A 19,028-nucleotide genomic window follows, 5' to 3' on the forward strand; every position below is an offset into this window, starting at 1 on the left:
TCGCCCGGCCCAATGGGAGGCGGAGACGCCCGAAGCCCCGCCCCTGCGGCTGCCGGCGAATGTGATAGGCGCAGCCGGCGAGCGAGGCTGCTTCGGAGCTTCCCGGAAGGGCGAGTTGGATGCTTCCGAGGAACAGCCACGTCCGCTCGCAGAACTCCTCCAGGGCGTTGCAGGTCGGTAAGTGGGGTGGCTTCGTTTGTTTGGGCTTGTTCAGGGCGGTAAAAAGAAAGGTGTGTCCCCAGACTGGGTGAGTGGGCGTTAAAACGGTAGATGCCGTTTAGCCTAAGCAAGAGTTAAGTAATGCACTTTGGGGTAAGTATATTTGCTAGGTCTTCTGAGCTGGCAGTGACCGACCAGGAAGGAGTTGTTGGGCTTGCAAGTGTGAAGCCCCCCGCAGCGTGCAGGTGGTATGAAAAAAAGAGAATTCCATATTACAGATCATTATAAAAGTCTATAGTGTGATAGTACTTGGAATACTGTGTACCACATCTCAAAAAAAATAAATGATACCATAGTCCTGGAAAGGGTTAAGGAAAGGGCTTTCAAAATTATCAAGGGGCAGGAACAACAACTCTCTGAGGAAAGGTTGCAGTTTTTGAGGTTTCTTGTTTAGTTGGGGGGGGGGACTAGTGGTGTAGGATTGAAGTGCAAAGCCACCCTCTGGTGTCACTGCTGCTTACATGGACATAGGTGGGTGGGGCACAATGGAAGCAAGGTTGGTTTTGTCGGGATGTACCAGCTAGATGGTCATCATGACTACTAGAGTCATAGGCTTTTTAAAACTAGCTTGTTTAATTCCTCCAGGTGGGCCAACTACCCTTTCTACACACTCTTCCATTGCTTAAGGTAGTTGCATATTGCATTCCATGTAAATACATCCCTTGGTGGTTCGTGATAAGAAATTGCAATACTGTAAAATACAAAGTAAACCTACAGTTAAAGCAAAGGTACCTCCAATATCACCACAACTACAACTAATCACTCTGAAATAATCAGTGTTGGAATACAGATGCTGTTGATGTTGCATTTAGGAGTGTGAAAACAGAAAGTTAACTCTGTCTTGTAACCAATTTCTTCCAACCCCTGATACTTTGGACTGGTTAGTCTGAGATAGTGGGATAGTTAATTCAGTGTGCTAGTCTATGTGCAAGCCAGGAGTTGTTGTTGTTTAGTCGTTTAGTCGTGTCCGACTCTTCGTGACCCCGTGGACCAGAGCACGCCAGGCACTCCTGTCTTCCACTGCCTCCCGCAGTTTGGTCAAACTTATGCTGGTAGCTTCAAGAACACTGTCCAGCCATCTCGTCCTCTGTCGTCCCCTTCTCCTTGTGCCCTCCGTCTTTCCCAACAACCTGATGCTGTTGTGCTATCACTTCCACCATCCCTGACCATTAGCCATGTTGACTGGGACTGATGGGAGTTGGATTTCATTATCATCACCATCATAGTAATAATAATTTTATTATTTATACCTTGCCCATCTGGCTGGGTTTCTGTAGACACTCTGGGCGGTTTCCAGCAAAATATAAAAACATAAGCAAATGTCAAACATTAAAACTTCCTGATACAGGGCTGCCTTCATCTGGAAGACATCACTGGTATAAGCAAGTAATTGTACTTCTGTGCACACACGCCCTCTCTCTGTTTTTAAACTTCCTCATCTCACATAACTTATTCTGGTGTAAGTTAAATCCTATTATCTCCCCATCCTCCTGGTTTTGGTATTGCTGTCACAATACAATACTGTCACATTACAGTATTGCTGTAATGTTAATCATAGCTGTATCAATTTATTCTGCCTCTTACAGAGATGGATTTTGAAGCAGTTGCAAAGTACTCAAAGCTCCATGCCAAACCTCCAGGACTTACCCTTCAGTATGGAACAGCTGGTTTCCGTACCAAGGCAGAGGACCTTGATCACACAATGTTTTGCATGGGCTTGCTGGCCGTATTGAGATCCAAGCAGAAAAAATCCACCATTGGTGTTATGGTTACAGCCTCTCACAACCCTGAAGTAAGTGAATGAATATTTCAGATAGGAAAAAAGAAATTGAGCTACAGATTAAGGGGGTGGGGGGTGCTATACGGGTGCTGTGACTTAACCATTATCAATATGGTGGAATCTCTACTTACAACCATAATCCGTTCCGGAGGTCTGGTCATAACTAGAAACGTACATAAATAGAGGTGCACTTTTCCATAGAAAGTAATGGAAAAGTGAATTGATCCGTTCTAGATGATGAAAAACACCCCCTAAACAGCAATTTAACAAAGATCTTACTGTCTAACGAGACCATAGATCCATAAAATGAAGGCAATAATCAATGTACTGTACTATAAAATAAATAAGACAGTATTGTAGATGAAAAAAGTTAACTTTTTTCTTATGTGCACTGAGGGTGGGCGGGCTTACCTGACTACAAGCTGGGGGTGGGGCAAGGGTCAGTAAAGAGCTGATTCACTTCGGCCAGGGTCACTTTTTTTTTCTTGCCAGGCCAGGTTCTTCTCTGGACTTCCTCAGGTTAGTTCTTTGGCAGGATTTGGGGCTGCAGTGCGCCCTGCTGTGCCTCTTGCAGGCTGCACCTCTTCCACAGCTTCATGGATGGGATGGGGGCCCTCTCCCCAGCAGCAGAGGCCTCAGCACTGCTCCGCAGCCAGTGGGGTGAGCTCCGGCAAACTGGAGGTCTCTCCCTGGCGGTGGATGCCCCACAGCTGTTCCGGGCTGCCGGCAAGGCGAGCTCCGGGCTGCTGGCAAGGCCTCTGTTCGTAGCTAGAGGAAAGTTCATAAGTCAAAGCACCTACTGAAGGTCGTAACTGGAATTGTATGTAAGTATAGCCGTACGTAAGTCGAGATTCCACTGTATGCTTTTAGAACTGTAGAACTAAAAGGATCATTTAGGCTGATTGCTCTTTTCCGAAAGTCAAGATAGCCTATGTTTAAAGAAGCTTTTACATTGATGTCTTGTCTTTTTCCAAGGAAGACAATGGTGTGAAGTTGATTGACCCATTGGGTGAAATGTTGGCACCTATCTGGGAAGAGCACGCCACACACTTGGCCAATGCAGAAGAACATGAATTGCAGGGAGTGCTGACTGACATCTGCCAGAAGGAAGCTGTAGACCTTCAGCAGGAGGCCTTCATTGTTATTGGCAGAGACACCAGGTAAAAATAAACCTGATAGACATCTTGGGAGTGACTAGGTAATATACACATTAACTCTTCCTGTATATTTTTTCAAAAATGTAGGTATCAGGGCAAAACTTTTTCAAGGCCAATATATGAATTAAACCACAATATAAAGCTAAGATATTAAAATAAATACATAATTAAAATATATCAGATATTAAAATATACTGCACTAAAAAACCAGCTGTTAAATAACAGTTGGAAAGAAAAATGTTTTCAGGGTTTGTTTAAAGGCCAATAAAGTAGAGGTCGCTAAGGGAGGGAATTCCACAAACGTAGAGCAATAGTAGAAAAGTCCCTGTCTTGTGCACCTCCAATCTAATGATGCCTGTCGGTCTTTCCATGGATGTTCCCCATACAACATTTTAAACATTTCTATTGGATAATGCAGCCACCTTGCTGAAGCCAAGCAGATTTGGGCCGGTCGTGGTTTGGATAGGAGACCTGTGTAAGGAGTTCTGTCGTGGAAGGAAAGTGCAATATAAATGTCCTAAAGAAATATAATTAACAAATATAGCATAAGGCAAATATTTTTAAGTTGCTAGGAAAGTTCCGAGTATGTCCTATCACATCCCTATTTCTTTGGCTGTTGTGATTTATTCCCTCTAGAGACGTAGATCTCACTTGTGTCCTGCATGTTGATATTGTTTGTCTGTTCATGTGTCAAGAATGAATTGGGGTAAACTGGTGTGCTTGGATAGCATTTCAACAAAAGTAACCTTATTCCTGTGTCTTGCATCCAGATCTAGCAGTAAGAAGCTTTCACAATCAGTGATTGATGGCGTGTCTGCTCTTGGAGGTCAATACCAAGGTATGCCCTGTGCTTGCTTATTTAAGGATTGATGATGTTCCCCTTAGATCCATAGTGCTTGATAGGAAACAAATCAGTGATGACGTATTTCATTTAAAGCATTTTTAAAAAATCTCTCCTTTCTGCACCTTTACTTGAGCAAATGTAATAAGGTACTGTGAAATATGTCCCTGAAGCTTAATAGTGTCAATCCTTGACCAGTGTGTATGCTTTAAACTAGATTATGGCTTGGTAACAACACCACAACTACACTACATGGTCTGCTGTCGAAACACTCATGGGAGTTATGGGACTGCAACCGTGGAAGGTTACTACCAGAAACTCTCCAAGGCTTTTGTGGAGCTTACAATGCAGGTGAAAGAGCTGTTTTTTCAAGTCTTGGCTTGCATTCTTGAATATACTTAATGTAATAGTCCTAAGACGCCCCCCCCCTCTGCCCATATGAACTTCCTATGAAGAATGGCAACAGACTCTTCATATGAGTGTCAACTCTATGCTGTTACGTTGCTGTGGACAAAGAGCAGGGCCTTTATAGTGTTGGCTTAAGTTCTTTAAATGCTTGCCCTAGAACAGTTTGCTGTTGCTGGACCTTTCTTTCTTTTAGGATAATATTTTGATTTAAGCAAGCTTTTAATGCCATAGAAGTTAAAGGTGATCAACTGTGATTTTGTATATAAATTATTCAAAATGGTATTGGCTTTATGAGGAAAATTGGGATGTAAACCCTATGGAAAACAGTGGGACTTTTTTTAACAGTAACCATGATTAAGGTTGAGCTTTTAGCATTTCATTCATGTAGACAACTGAACAGGTTTATAACTTTAAAGTATATGATAGTTTGCTTTAGCAGAAAGAAATGAGCGGTAGCAACAAAAGTTTTAAGAAAACAAGAGGCAGCCTAAAACTAGCAGTAGGAAAATATATATTACATATTGCTGCCATCATTGTAATAGTAAAGGTAAAGGTACCCCTGCCCATACGGGCCAGTCTTGACAGACTCTGGGGTTGTGCGCCCATCTCACTTAAGAGGCCAGGGGCCAGCGCTGTCCGAAGACACTTCCGGGTCACGTGGCCAGCGTGACATCGCTGCTCTGGCGAGCCAGAGCCGCACACGGAAACGCCGTTTACCTTCCCGCTGGTAAGCGGTCCCTATTTATCTACTTGCACCCGGAGGTGCTTTCGAACTGCTAGGTTGGCAGGCGCTGGGACCGAGCAGCGGGAGCGCACCCCGCAGAAGGGATTCGAACCGCCGACCTTTCAATCGGCAAGTCCTAGGCGCGGAGGCTTTAACCCACAGCGCCACCTGCGTCCCTATCATTGTAATAGGGCAGAGCAAAATGTGTTTTGCTCCTGATAAAGATGAAACATTGAAATAATTGAAGGCTGGTCCAGTAGAACAAATTGGGGGGGGGGCACTGCTGCACCACCTTCTGTGTACCCTCAGCCTCTGCCTACAGTCAATCCAGCAGATGGTACTACCTGTGAGTTTCCTCCTCCTTAATCTCACTGTCGCCTGTGTAGAACAGAGCAGGGAGGAGGATAGGGACAAAACAAATTAGCTAACTCTATTTGCCACCTACTGCTGGATCACTCTCCCTTCAGCCCTACCAGTCCCAATGGGCTCTAGTAGTCACTGGTTGAAATAGAGAGGAAGTTGTTCCAGAATCTACACATTCAAACACCAATTTGAGTCCTGTTTTTCTTTTCATTTGTGTTTACTTTGTTTTGGCTGTCTGCTTCAGAACACAGTCAGCGTTGCATATGAGCAGGTGGTAGGAGTTCAGAGACAACTGTTAAAGGACCCTTTTTTGCTTTCTTGCCTGCAGGCTACCAGCCAAAGGGATGGCCACATTTGCCTGAAGGTAGATTGTGCAAATGGCATAGGTGCTCTCAAACTCAAAGAAATGGAACGCTATCTTCCAAGCTGCTTCGTAATACACTTCAGCAATGATGGGACTAAAGGAGAACTCAATCACCAATGTGGTGCCGATTTTGTAAAAGTTCATCAGAAGCCTCCTGTGGGTATGTAATGACAAATGTATATTCCCTAATTACACTTTCGTGTTTTTTTAAAAGTCTGTCTCAATATTAACTTAGAACAGAGAACCCTAAAGTTCTATGATGACATCACCTCATCATAGTATCATTCTTTTCTACTAATACATTCAATCTTAAACCAGCTCTGGGCTAATCCCCGGACTAATTGTCTCTGGAAGTTTGGAGAGGTAGGAGGGTTTCTCATTCATTTATTTTTTGCCTTCCACACACTTGTCTTGGGTCGTTGTATGATATACATTTAAAAGAGTTTAAACAATCCAGAAAATTAGATATTTTGCAACAGTACAGAGTAGACACCCATGCCAGAGATTGATTAATGAAGCTGGGAAAGCTTGTCAGCTTTATTGACACGATCAAACTGCTTCCCTGTTTTCTCAGGCAGACACCTATCCAAAACTCAGCTTGTCTCACTTTGGGTGATGGAGATGTTAATATATGCTTAGATAGTTGGATACCAAGGCATATGAGTTCTTTAATAATAATGGAACACACTTCCTAATTCTGTCTGTCTAGCTAAGACTAGATGAGACTATTTTGCAGATACACCTTCTGCATTTGTAATGTATAATGTAATGTATATTTTGAAGTTTCACTTTCTCATGCTGAGCCCTTCTCTATCTATTTTTTATATACTGTATTTTTCACCCTATAGGGCGCACCTAGTTTGGGGGGGGGAATAAAGAAAAAAAATTATTCCCCCCCGGGGCTGAGGTGGGGGAAGCCCGAGCTTCCCCAGCCCCCAGAACAGGCTGCTATCCACAAGCCTGGGGAGCCCGGCGGGAACTGGGGCTGGGCTCCATAGGCTTGTGAATATCTGCCCGAAGCCCGGGGCGCGCTGCTCAGCGCGCCCCAGGCTTCAGGATGCAGGCTACTATCTGCAAGTCTAGGGAGTCCAATCCTTTCCACTATTAGTCTTCTTCCCTTCCTGTTTTATTTCTAGCTATCCTCTGTTCCCTCTCGTCACCCTTGGGGGTGGGGAGCCTTAATGTCTGTGCCTATAACCATACTCAGCTTAGGGACACTGCTCACAGACTCAGTCCGTATCATTAGCACTTTGGCTCTTTTATAAATAAAAGATTTTAAAGAACAAGTGGGAAACTAGATGGTACTGTGAGGAAATCCTAACAAAATGGGTAGTTCATTTCTGTCTGTTTCTGCTATCCTATTTAATCTGTAGGTTGCTCTGAAACATATTAAGAACACTGAATGCCTTGACTTTTTAAGTGTCAGTATTCCTGAGGCCAAACAATTATTTTTTGTATTTACTTTGTTTACTCTGCTTGTTAGGACTGGAAATGAAGCCTGGTGAGAGATGCTGCTCGTTCGATGGTGATGCTGACCGAATTGTTTACTACTATAATGACACTGCTGGCCATTTTCATCTTCTTGATGGAGATAAAATAGCAACTCTAATTAGCACTTTTCTTAAGGAACTTCTGGTTAAGGTAATGGAATTATTTCACTTGCTGCATGGTTAAATTGAGGAAATTAACAGTAGAAAACATAATTAGCTGGAACTTTTAACAGTGTATGATAGTGTCAATAATGCAAATAATTCACTGAGCGGTTCTTTGGCTCATTCCCACCCCTTTTTTTGGAACAGTTTGGGTTTTTTAAATGAAATTAGATCAGGGAAAAATAAAAGTAATTGCAGCTATTTAACATAGTGGTTTTTAAAGGCAATTGTCTTTAAGTAGAAGGGATTTTTGGAATACTTGCCATCATCAGTTTTGGGCTGGGATATCAAGTGTACTCTTGACTTTCACCAGTAGCATGCTTGCCCTGTTTTTAAGTGTGTGAGTTCTGAAAGTTTGTGAAGAACACGTCCTATCCCAATGTGAAATGTTAACATGTCTTTGCCAACTGGAATTTAGGAACATCCAAGGCAGAGATTTTTTAATAATAATAATAATAATAATAATAATAATAATAATAATAATAATATTATAATAATAATGGTTTCATACGGTGTTTTCATGAAGATCTGATTATGTGAATAGCATGCTTCTCTTCCTTCAGGCTGGGCAGACCTTATCATTTGCAGTCATACAAACAGCCTATGCCAATGGGAGCTCTACACGTTATTTGGAAGAAACCATGAAGGTACTAATTCAACGCTTGCATGCCCTGCCATCTAACATCTGTGCTTAAAAATAATGTAAAAACCGTCCAAGCCTAATCACACATGGTTCCGTGGGAAACAACAACAATGCAAGTGAATCTTTTAGTAACCAAGACTTGTGTGCAATTGCCCTAACCTAGAGGAGGAGATGTTACAGAGTTCCACCTTTTTCTCCAAAACAGTAATTAAAATAATAATTTATTCTGGCCCTCATATTAAGAGCTTTGGAATCCATGGAGATTAGTTGTGTGAAATAGCTGGCCAGTGGTGCCATCAGGGTTGGAGTTCAGGGGTCCAGGACCCCTCTGCAGAATGAACAGGAGGGCCCCTAAATGCAGCAGGGTTGGCTTAACCTATTTTGAAATAAATGACATAATACACATTACCAATTATGAAGCCATTAGACCAGTAAGTCTGAAGTTTAAAATTACCTGGTTACTGTTGTGTATAACATTTTTCAAAGTAGCATTCCCACCAATTTTTTGGTCAGACATGTGGGTTTTAGTTATGATACAAGCAGGAAAAGCTTGCTTTTAAGGTGCAGCCCTACAGCTCCATCCCACCACAAATGGTTCGCTTGGTCTTCCTCTCCTAGGTGCCTGTCCACTGTGCAAAAACAGGAGTGAAACACTTGCATCACAAGGCCCAGGAATTTGACATTGGAGTTTATTTTGAAGCAAATGGTCATGGCACGGTAAGCGTTTTGCACTTGTAATCTCTCTCTCTCTCTCTGTTCCTTTTTGTTTGTAATAAACTTCATCCTCAACCTCAAGAAGAGTAAATAAAATTCATTGTGTCCCCTATCTAAACTCATAACTGTTCCAGCAGCTCCTTGCCCACACTGCTGTAATATTCTCTGATCCTTTCTCCTCTTTTCTCATATCCCATCCCAGTTATTCTGGGATAAAGAACCCAGAATGAGTTTCAGCCCTTAATTTGTTTACTAATTCCGAAAGTCAGTCAGAGGCTGAAGTAAGTGAAAGAGCTTGGCTTTTGCCTAGCTTTTGCTGCACTTAGCATGGGGATAAGAGAGTTTGTAGTCTTAGGATGGGTCACCTTTTTCTGTCAGGAGCCACATGCTGATCGTGGGTGGGGCTATTCACTGTTCTCTCTTTTTGCAACCTCTTGCTTTAAAAGGATTAGCCTTATCATCCACAAATTTGTCTGTCAATGGATGCTAGCCACAATGTCTATATTCTTTCTCTACTTTCCGAGGCAGTATGCCACTGAATGCCAGTTGCTGGGACACACAAGTGAGGAGAGTGCTTTGGGTTCAGGTCCTAGTTGCAGGCTTCCAATAGACACCTGGTTGGCCTCTGGGAGAACAGGATGCTGGGCCAGATGGGGTTTGACCTGATCTTAGCAGATCTCTTCATATGTTCTTATATCCCCTCGGCCATCCCTTCTCGGCCTGTCTGTCTCTCTCTTTCTTCCTCCCAGCCTAGCAGGCTACTACTGGGGAGAGCCAGGTCACTTTTGTCCAAGGTCTGAACTGATCACTTGGAGACTGATGTTGAAATTAGCTTGAGGGCTGCATAAAACTAGGCAGAGGCAAGTAACTAATAGCCAGGTTGTTGCTTACAATGGGTGGCATTCAAAATTCCTAGAAAAATACTGGCTTGGTTCCAGAACCTGAGCACCACATTCCAGGGAGACACTATAGGATGTTGGGAGGGAACTTTTGCCCTGTTCATGAGCTTCTCAGAAATAAGATTTGGCCGACTGCTATTGGAAATGGAAGCTAGACTGCATGGAGCTTTGCAGACCCTACCTTTAGGGATATGTTTAGTCGTTTAGTCATGTCCGACTCTTCGTGACCCATGGACCAGAGCATGCCAGGCACCCCTGCCCTCCACTGCCTCCCGCAGTTTGGTCAGACTCATGTTTGTAGCTTCGAGAACACTGTCCAACCATCTCGTCCTCTGTCGTCCCTTCTCCTTGTGCCCTCCATCTTTTCCAACATCAGGGTCTTTTCCAGGGAGTCTTCTCTTCTCATGAGGTGGCCAAAGTATTGGAGCCTCAACTTCATGATCTGTCCTTCAGTGAGCACTCAGGGCTGATTTCCTTAAGAATGGATACGTTTGATCTTCTTGCAGTCTATGGGACTCTCAAGAGTCTCCTCCAGCACCATAATTCAAAAGCATCAATTCTTCGGCGATCAGCCTTCTTTATGGTCCAGCTCTCACTTCCATACATCACTACTGGGAAAACCATGGCTTTAACTATACGGACCTTTGTTGGCAAGGTGATGTCTCTGCTTTTTAAGATGCTGTCTAGGTTTGCCATCGCCTTTCTCCCAAGGAGCAGGCGTCTTTTAATTTTGTGACTGCTGTCACCATCTGCAGTAATCATGGAGCCCAAAAAAGTAAAATCTTTCACTGCTTCCATTTCTTCCCCTTCTATTTGCCAGGAGGTGATGGGACCAGTGGCCATGATCTTCGTTTTTTTGATGTTGAGCTTCAGACCATATTTTGCGCTCTCCTCTTTCACCCTCATTAAAAGGTTCTTTAATTCCTCCTCACTTTCTGACATCAAGGTTGTGTCATCTGCATATCTGAGGTTGTTGATATTTCTTCCGGCGATCTTAATTCCGGCTTGGGATTCATCCAGTCCAGCCTTTCGCATGATGAATTCTGCATATAAGTTAAATATCCAGGGAGACAATATACAGCCTTGCCATACTCCTTTCCCAATTTTTAACCAATCAGTTGTTCCATATCCAGTTCTAACTGTAGCTTCTTGTCCCACATAGAGATTTCTCAGGAGGCAGATGAGGTGATCAGGCACTCCCATTTCTTTAAGAACTTGCCATAGTTTGCTGTGGTCGACACAGTCAAAGGCTTTAGTCAATGAAGCAGAAGTAGATGTCTTTCTGGAACTCTCTAGCTTTCTCCATAATCCAGCGCATGTTTGCAATTTGGTCTCTGGTTCCTCTGCCCCTTCGAAATCCAACTTGCACTTCTGGGAGTTCTCGATCCACATACTGCTTAAGCCTGCCTTGTAGAATTTTAAGCATAACCTTGCTAGCGTGTGAAATGAGTGCAATTGTGCGGTAGTTGGAGCATTCTTTGGCACTGCCCTTCTTTGGGATTGGGATGTAGACTGATCTTCTCCAATCCTCTGGCCACTGCTGAGTTTTCCAAATTTGCTGGCATATTGAGTGTAGCACCTTGACAGCATCATTGTTTAAAATTTTAAATAGTTCAGCTGGAATATCACTTCCACTGGCCTTGTTATTTGCAGTGCTTTCTAAGGCCCATTTGACTTCATTCTCCAGGATGTCTGGCTCAAGGTCAGCAACCACACTACCTGGGGTGTACGAGACATCCATTTCTTTCTGGTATAATTCCTCTGTGTATTCTTGCCACCTCTTCTTGATGTCTTCTGCTTCTGTTAGGTCCTTTCCACTTTTGTCTTTTATTATGGTAATCTTTGTACGAAATGTTCCTTTCATATCTCCAATTTTCTTGAACAGATCTCTGGTTTTTCCCATTCTATTGTTTTCCTCTATTTCTTTGCATTGCTCTTTTAAGAAGGGATAGGACTTTTAGGGATAGGAGCCTTTATTTCTCATAGGGTATGAATAAAATCTAGTGTACTCCCTTGTGTCCCAATCATATGCTCATCATTTGGGGGGAGTACCAGTCTTTCTTTCAAAGCATCAGTGATACACCACTGTCACCATGTGGTAATTGGGAGATGGTGGTGACAGTGGCCATGCTGCATTCCCTCAGACTGTCGAATATGTTCCTCCTTCCAGGTACTGTTTAGTAAAGCTGCAGAACAGAAAATAAGATACCAGGCGAAGGAGGAAAAAAACAACCAAAAAAGAGAAGCTGCAAAGATGCTTGAAAATACTATTGACTTGATAAATCAGGTAGGAATGTTGACAAAGAGTTAAAGTTTGTCTTTAAATTTCTTAATACCAAGAGTTTCAAAGAGGTTACATGATGACACCTCTGTGTTGAAAAAGAGAGCAAATTACCATTGGGAAACTAATAATCTGGGATACATCTGCATCATGTAACTGGCAGCACCATTATTTCCTGATGGGAAAATGTCACCACAGGGTGAGATGTCTCCGTGGACTCTCCAGTCTACATGTTTGTGCTGGTGGGATTGTCAACTGGGGATAGAAGAACCAGCTGACAAGGCATGCAAGTGTACTCAAGGTGTTCTACTTTGATTGTTGCTTGTTATAATTTAGAGCAGAAGTGCTCACATAGTCAGGTACCTCCTCTTTGAATTCTTGCTCCATCCCTAGTGACAGATTGAATCTGATAATAATGGGTTAGTTATCTGACCTGTAAAATGACTGTGGGGGATGGAGGCTTATTTTATGGTTTCCAAGAGCCAGATAATGTGTTTGTATTTCCAAATCCCTTTGCTTTACACTGTGAGATTGGGGGGGGGGGTGCTCCCTTACCCTGCTTTGAACATTGATATATTCTGGGGCAGAAGGTAGCTTAGTGGAGAGTACTGGGACAAGTCAAGGGCTTTAGGCATTGCCTTTTGTCTAATTACATTGGTGGTGGTAGCTGCTTCCTGGTGCCAACACAAACACCCTTCAGTTTAACTTATGGCCTCTTCTCTTAAGCAGCTTCTTTACCTACTATTGGCTTGTCTTAGTTTTTGTTTTATTGTGTATTTTGTGTTCTCATTTTGTACTTTTATGTTGTGAACCACCCTGTGATCTTCAGATGAAGAGCAGTAGACAAATTTAATAAATAATATTTTTTTAAAGGATGTAGGCCATGTGGCAGTTTTTAGGCTCATTGAGTGTGAGAATCCAGATTATTAACTGGAATCAAGGCTGCCTCTGCCATACTGGTTTTATTTACTGGTTTTCTCTCCTTTCTTCTTTTTTGCTGTCTATGCCAGACGATTGGTGATGCTGTCTCAGACATGCTGGTGATTGAAGCCATCTTAGTGTTGAAGAATCTCACAGTACAACAGTGGGACTCCATGTACACAGATCTTCCCAGCCGGCAACTCAAAGTGAAGGTTAGTGGGAAGTCAGTGGTGGACAGAAATGCTACTGGTTGCAGCAGTGGTTCATTTCAGTGAGCTACAAACTTGCTTGCTTTCCCAACTTGCCTGCAAACACAAATTACTGTGTTGGGTCAGAGACAAGGAGGGTCTTTTTCATCCCCGTGGGTCTTCCTTGTTTGTTGGGCAGTCGTTGAGATGCTGTAGCATGCTGTCAGCTCTCTGTTGCCAGGAGATGGGCAGGATCCATGCTGGCCTGAGGAAGCCCAGATCCAGTGCTTTCTGGCTGCCTCAGGCTTTTTTAGTCCTCTCTGGCTGGCTTATTAGTATTTCATGGCATGTGAGCTTAAGCCAGAGACGACACTATCGATAACTGCACCTTTTTGAAAATGGGTGTCTGCTACTTTACTGCACAGAATCTCCCTCCTTAGTGGAAGTTTTATTTATAAAAGACTCAGGATAACCCTTTTTTAAAAAAAAAACAGAATACCCCAACTACTGTTCACTGTAACAATAACCCATTAACTTTCTGGCCCTGTGTTGGCTTTGGACAACACATTGCAGGTTCAAGGGCATTTCTGACAACGTACAGTGGTACCTCAGGTTAGACGCTTCAGGTTACAGACTCCTCTAACCCAGAAATAGTGCTTTAAGTTAAGAACTTTGCTTCAGGATGAGAACAGAAATCGTGCTTCGGCGGCGCGGCAGCAGCGGGAGGCCCCATTAGCTACAGTGGTGCTTCAGGTTAAGAATAATTTCAGGTTAAGAACGGACCTTTGGAATGAATTAAGTGCTTAACCCGAGGTACCACTGGAAATTGGCTTTTGGAAGCCTTCCTGTAAGCATGCATGTCTGGAATAGTTGCACTGGGTGACCAAAGGCTAAATTAACTAGAGTTTTTCCAATGAACCAAAACTTTGCACAATGTGTCATTAACCTTGAAATTGGGGTGTAATGTTGGTCCTCACTGCCTCCACACACCCTTTCTTAGTTATGTATTCACATAGAATTGAGTTTCATCACAGCACAGACCGGAGCTATAAAACATTCCTGGTGCCTGGGATATTCCAATGTGTGCATGTTAGTGCAACTCTCACAAGAGGTCAAGATCTGGGAGAGTGAGATAGAAACCTTGGCATAACCCAGCAGTTTCAGTGACTGACAAACACAAAATGTGATTTAGGTCTAGTTATGTATAAGTGGGAAGAGACAATCATTGACAGCCAAAAATTGAAAAATGTAGATGGAGAATTGTGCAGGAATGTCAATATCTTATGGGCCTTGCAGAGCACTCAATACAAATCCGTATCAAAACTAGGTCTGTGTTCTCTCTCTCCTCTTAGTGTTGCAAAATTTGCAGGTAAAATTAGAGCTTTTAACAAGTCAGATTGTATCACTTCCTTTACTTGGACTTGTAGGTTGCTGACAGACGTGTAATTAACACTACGGATGCTGAAAGGCGAGCAGTTACACCCCCAGGGCTGCAGGAGAGAATTGATGAGCTCACCCAGAGGTTTAAATTGGCTCGAGCTTTCGTTCGCCCATCTGGAACAGAAGACATCATCAGAGTCTATGCTGAAGCAGACACACAGGTCAGAACCAAAGTAATTCATATCCTTAACGCAGTGTGGTAGAGAATAATTTTGAATCCAGATAGTAGGTTCCCACCCACCACCATGCAAACTTTGTTTGCAAACACTGATTATTACATTTATATACAGCCAAAGGTTAAGCAATTAGCAGCTTGGGCACAATCTGACTTCAAGAGCATATTCCCCTTTTGCACCTCCAAATTATCAACTAAGTGTCCTCCCTAGTCTTTTTACTTAGGGGAGACATGGATATTCTTCTTCATGTACACCCTCTTCTTAGGAGTTTCCAACATGGGGATAAAATAGTATGTAGAATGGGTCTTTTGTGTGTTCCTCATTCCATCCTCTGCATAAAACAGTTGGAAGAAGCAAGAGGGAAGAGAGACAGAAAGCTTTTGTCTCCTATGGTCTTCGAAGATGGGGAAAAAACTCAAAGGAGGACCATAGTAGTTTGCTTGGAAGAAATCTCTGCTTGCACTTCCTCTACTTCTCCTTTTTCTTACTTTTGAAGTTTCTTTGGCCCAAATTAAATACGATGTTGAATGCATTTAATCTGCAGTTAACTCGCACATTCTTTAAAAAAGTGAGTCCCTCTTTTGTGTAATTGTTGCCATCTAGAAGCTGGAAAAATTGGTTAATCTTAGCTGCACTCAGTGTCTTAGATAGGTACCTTAAAATTATAGGATCACTATAGCAGCCTCGGTTTCTGGGTACAGCTGTCCAAAGCATCCACACTATGAAGAAATGACTGAGTGTTCACTTGGATTGCAATCTCTTTATGCTGCAATTATTCTTCTTTCCAGGAAAATGCAGATAAACTTGCACATGAAGTTAGCCTGGCTGTCTACCATATAGCTGGAGGAGTTGGAGAACAGCCCAAGGCTGTAGTATAATGAAGTACCATCCTTCAAGGTAAGTCATAAACCATACCTTCCTGCTTTTGCTTTACTAAATGAAATGCAAAATTAATTTATAATTAAAAGCAGTTCCTTTAGAAGTGAGTTAACTCCTCATTGTCATTTCTGTTAACTTTATTAGGTCACTGTAGTTCTTAAGTAATTTTTAAATTAAAGGTACTAAATTGAATTTTGACAACTATATTGTTGGACAAGCAAAGCTTTTCAATTTTTCATAGTTAGGCAGCATTCATCTGCCCCTTGCAAGAAAGCATGTGTGAATAAGTGTCCTCTTTGCTCCTGCTAGTAGTAGCGAGGGAAGGACTTTTTAAAAATTTAACATGCAAAAACTTTGAACCATATATTTAGGAGTAATGTAGTTGTAATTCTATATAGAAGGGTCACTTAATTGAAAATGTGGAACAGGAAGTTGCCATGGCAGAGACAATGTTAATTGAGAGGAGTGAATGTTGGGAGCAGTGCGGAGTCACAGAACTGCTCTGATAGCCAGCACTTTATCATGCTTTCGATTAGAAAAGTGGCTCCCTGTAAGATGCTGCATAGATATCTAGACAAAAAATAAGACACAGCTAGAAAAAATGTGCAACTTGTATTGGTAATTTTCTTAAAGACATACCTCAAGATGACAAAACAAATGTACATTTAATAGTAGGCACCATAATCGATATGAGCCAGCGATATTTCAACTTGATTCAGGCCACATCCAGAACTTATTTACAGGTATTTAAATTAAATACACCCTGAAGTATACATTACATACAAAGTATGAAAAAGGAAACTATACACACTGGAAGGATGGAGTGGTTTCATTTGAAGTTACATTACTTAAGATAAACATTTTACCATGTACACTTCATGTTTTTATGACACCTTCCAGAAAGTCCTTCTCAACCATTTCTTCAATTTTTTGTCTTGCTTTGCTGGAGAATGTCTTTTGACTTTCCATTTTTATGTCCTTGGTAGGGAAAGAATTTGGGTAAAGCATGGGGCTCCCTGAATGACCAATGCTTCTGCTGGTGATTTTGCTGTTAAATACCTGGCTCAGGACGTTGAAGAAAGGCAGAAGCTGTTCAATGCTGCGAACAGCACAGATGGTCAGGAGCAAACTGCCAGGTTCCCAGTTTAGTGTTTTCCCTGAGCTGTCCTCCTCTGGGTTTTTCTGTTAATATGTGGGGGAGGGGGGAATAGAGGAGAGGAGAATTTCAAGACAAAGCAGTGTTGTAGGAGACTTCAACAATTAGCACACTTACATCACCCAGGCCTAGTAGTGACCAGTGTATGTCAGTCATGGGAGAAGCAGTCACTCCACCCCCATGGATAGGCAGTTTCTTTAAACTTTTCTGCTGAGGGTGCGTAGCTGCCCACACTCCTCAGCAGAGAAGTTTAAAGAAACTGCTGCCTTTGCACAGGGGGGACAGCAAGCTACCTCTTTCTCCTGGGAGGAGGAGACAACCCTCCGCCCCATGCCAAGGCGGCAGCTGCTGGAGGTGGTGGCTTCACTCTGTGCCTTGTGAGGCCAGGGCTCTGTGTACCAGGCACTGGAGGATGTGGCAGCTTTTTCCACCTGGCCTTGACAGGCAGAAGCTGCGCATGGTGATGCTAATCCTTGCTGCGTGGCTGGCAGCTGTCTTCTTCCTCCCTGCCTCTGTTCTGACATGATATACCACCAGCTAAGCTTTGCAATATGGTGGTATATTACGATGTTGCAAAGCAGATATCTCCCAGCCCTAGGCTACTAGGCCTGGGTGATGTATCAATACGTCACCCCAGACCAGATCATGAGGGGGGTATATTGCAAGTAAAACCACCACCGCTGTCGAGTCCCTCTGGCCTGGAAACCACAGGAGGAGGAATAAGCTTCATTGGCAAGTCACTGGAGTCAATGCAGCTTGTTCGTCCCTCAGCCACCTGTACAGGCAGGCGGCTTTTTTAAACTGCTCCACTGAGGGGCACAACTGCCCGAGTCCTCAACATGCTGGAGACAAGTACATGGCATTCTCCTGGACTTTTGATCAAGAGGCTGAAGACACTATGTGCACAGATGACATAAGTTGGCTTGAAGGCTGAACCCCACCTCTGATAGGTGTTGTTGCCAGTTTAAACTAGCTAAAGCCACACATGGTTTTAAGCTCCTGTTGGATTAGAGCTTAAATGTGTAGTAGTAATAATTTATAAAAAGAGAAATGAAATACCTTTGCTCTCTTTCGCAGCAGTTTTGCTAATCGTACTACGTATGGTTTGAATTCCCTTTGGTGTGTGCCTTGTCTTCGCACCTCCAACCCTGAATCATCAGAAGCTTCTGGAATAAAGGCCCAGCGATACCTGTTAAAGAAAAAGAGGACAAAGTCATCACATTCAGCAAGTTATATTTGGCAAGAACACACCAGCCCTCCCTAGTTGAGTCAATTTATATCCAGGCATGTCTTGATGTAGCCAAAATCTGCTAAGAAAAACCAAGATCCATGGGAGTAAAATTAGATGCATAAAAAGCAATTTGTTTCACAGAACCCACTTCTAAGAAGAAATATTTTGAAAGCATTGTTTGCTCTGCCCACCCCTTTCTGATTCCCTTTTGTATATATTTGCCAAATGGTAATAAAACACACCCCTGCCATACGTATTGGGACACAGTCTTGGGCACCCTGACAGAAGTATTCTGTGAAACATGATAGCACATGGGCTGATGTTGGACACATTTTCACTGCCATAACACAAGGTGAGGTGGCAGAAGGCCGTAAAAGCACCTGCCTTGACAGTCCATAAAGAAATACTTGCCGCTCAAAGAGAAGCATCACTCTAAATATGAAGGTTTTCTCACAATGAAGTGTTTCTACGGCACACTTGGATTTGAATGAGATGAAGTGTACTTACATCTGAAACTGAGGAAGATTTTCAGAGGGCAATGCCAAGGCTAAATCCAGAAATTTACAAGCTGACAAATAAAGATTTAACCATCTCTGACTGTTGTAGGATGTCGAGAATCCATTGCCTCCAGTGTATGTAGTTTCTAGGCCAGCAACAGATGGTCCTGAAGTTCTACAATTCAAATGAATTTACTACAGGTTATTCTTAATCAGTTATGTCCACACTTCACAAATAAATGCTCTTCTTTTAGCGTATACTTTAAATGAACTGGAAGAATTCTCTATGAGGATAACTTTTATATTACCCTTCTGAAAACACCAAACAATTTTAACAAGATAGCTGCAGCTAGTGGTTCTAAATTACACTTCTGCTTTGTTCGTATAATTTAGCGTAAATAGTACTGATAAAGAAGCAAGACCAAAGTCTGATTTACTTTTACAATATAGGGTCCTGTCTGACTAATTTGATCTTTGTGAACTGATTGCCGTATT

At 42.6% G+C, this 19,028-nt stretch overlaps 2 protein-coding genes across 11 annotated transcripts in view; one reads left to right on the forward strand and one right to left on the reverse strand.

Annotated features, from left to right (window-relative positions):
- The first annotated feature begins 2 nt into the window (after positions 1–2).
- PGM3 (phosphoglucomutase 3) lies at positions 3–18,289 on the forward strand. Of its 5 annotated transcripts, none has more exons than XM_081904891.1 (14): positions 3–177; positions 1,806–2,011; positions 2,975–3,159; positions 3,927–3,994; positions 4,215–4,348; positions 5,821–6,016; positions 7,340–7,497; positions 8,072–8,155; positions 8,770–8,868; positions 11,935–12,051; positions 13,056–13,178; positions 14,582–14,755; positions 15,559–15,667; positions 16,636–16,773. In XM_081904891.1, the coding sequence occupies exons 1-13, from the start codon at positions 120–122 to the stop codon at positions 15,646–15,648; spliced, it is 1,692 nt and encodes a 563-aa protein (XP_081761017.1). In that variant the 5' UTR covers positions 3–119; the 3' UTR covers positions 15,649–15,667; positions 16,636–16,773. The 5 variants fall into 5 exon arrangements, with proteins under 5 accessions (XP_081761017.1, XP_081761015.1, XP_081761016.1 ...); XM_081904889.1 differs by lacking the exon at positions 16,636–16,773 and adding an exon at positions 17,883–18,289 and having other exon boundaries at positions 4–177; XM_081904890.1 differs by lacking the exon at positions 16,636–16,773 and adding an exon at positions 17,886–18,289 and having other exon boundaries at positions 4–177.
- Positions 16,243–19,028, reverse strand: part of DOP1A (DOP1 leucine zipper like protein A) — a 53,878-nt gene continuing 51,092 nt past the window's right edge. For all 6 annotated transcript variants that reach the window (XM_081904784.1, XM_081904785.1, XM_081904783.1 and 3 more), the window contains 3 exons: positions 18,544–18,708; positions 17,865–17,994; positions 16,243–16,831 (listed from right to left, as the gene is read on the reverse strand). In XM_081904784.1, coding sequence (XP_081760910.1) covers positions 16,526–16,831; positions 17,865–17,994; positions 18,544–18,708 — 601 coding nt within the window. In that variant the 3' untranslated portion in view covers positions 16,243–16,525. The remainder of the gene's footprint in view (positions 16,832–17,864; positions 17,995–18,543; positions 18,709–19,028) is intronic.

This window comes from Podarcis melisellensis (assembly GCF_964234715.1).
Source record: "Podarcis melisellensis genome assembly, chromosome: 3".
Classification (NCBI taxonomy): Eukaryota; Metazoa; Chordata; class Lepidosauria; order Squamata; family Lacertidae; genus Podarcis; species Podarcis melisellensis.

Excerpts from the sequence above, each read along its gene's own strand:
- PGM3 (XM_081904891.1), top strand. The coding sequence starts at position 120 with ATGCTTCCGAGGAACAGCCACGTCCGCTCGCAGAACTCCTCCAGGGCG. Across the intron at positions 4,349-5,820 it reads TTGTGGAGCTTACAATGCAG|GCTACCAGCCAAAGGGATGG; the intron begins GTGAAAGAGCTG and ends TCTTGCCTGCAG. Across the intron at positions 13,179-14,581 it reads GCCGGCAACTCAAAGTGAAG|GTTGCTGACAGACGTGTAAT; the intron begins GTTAGTGGGAAG and ends TTGGACTTGTAG.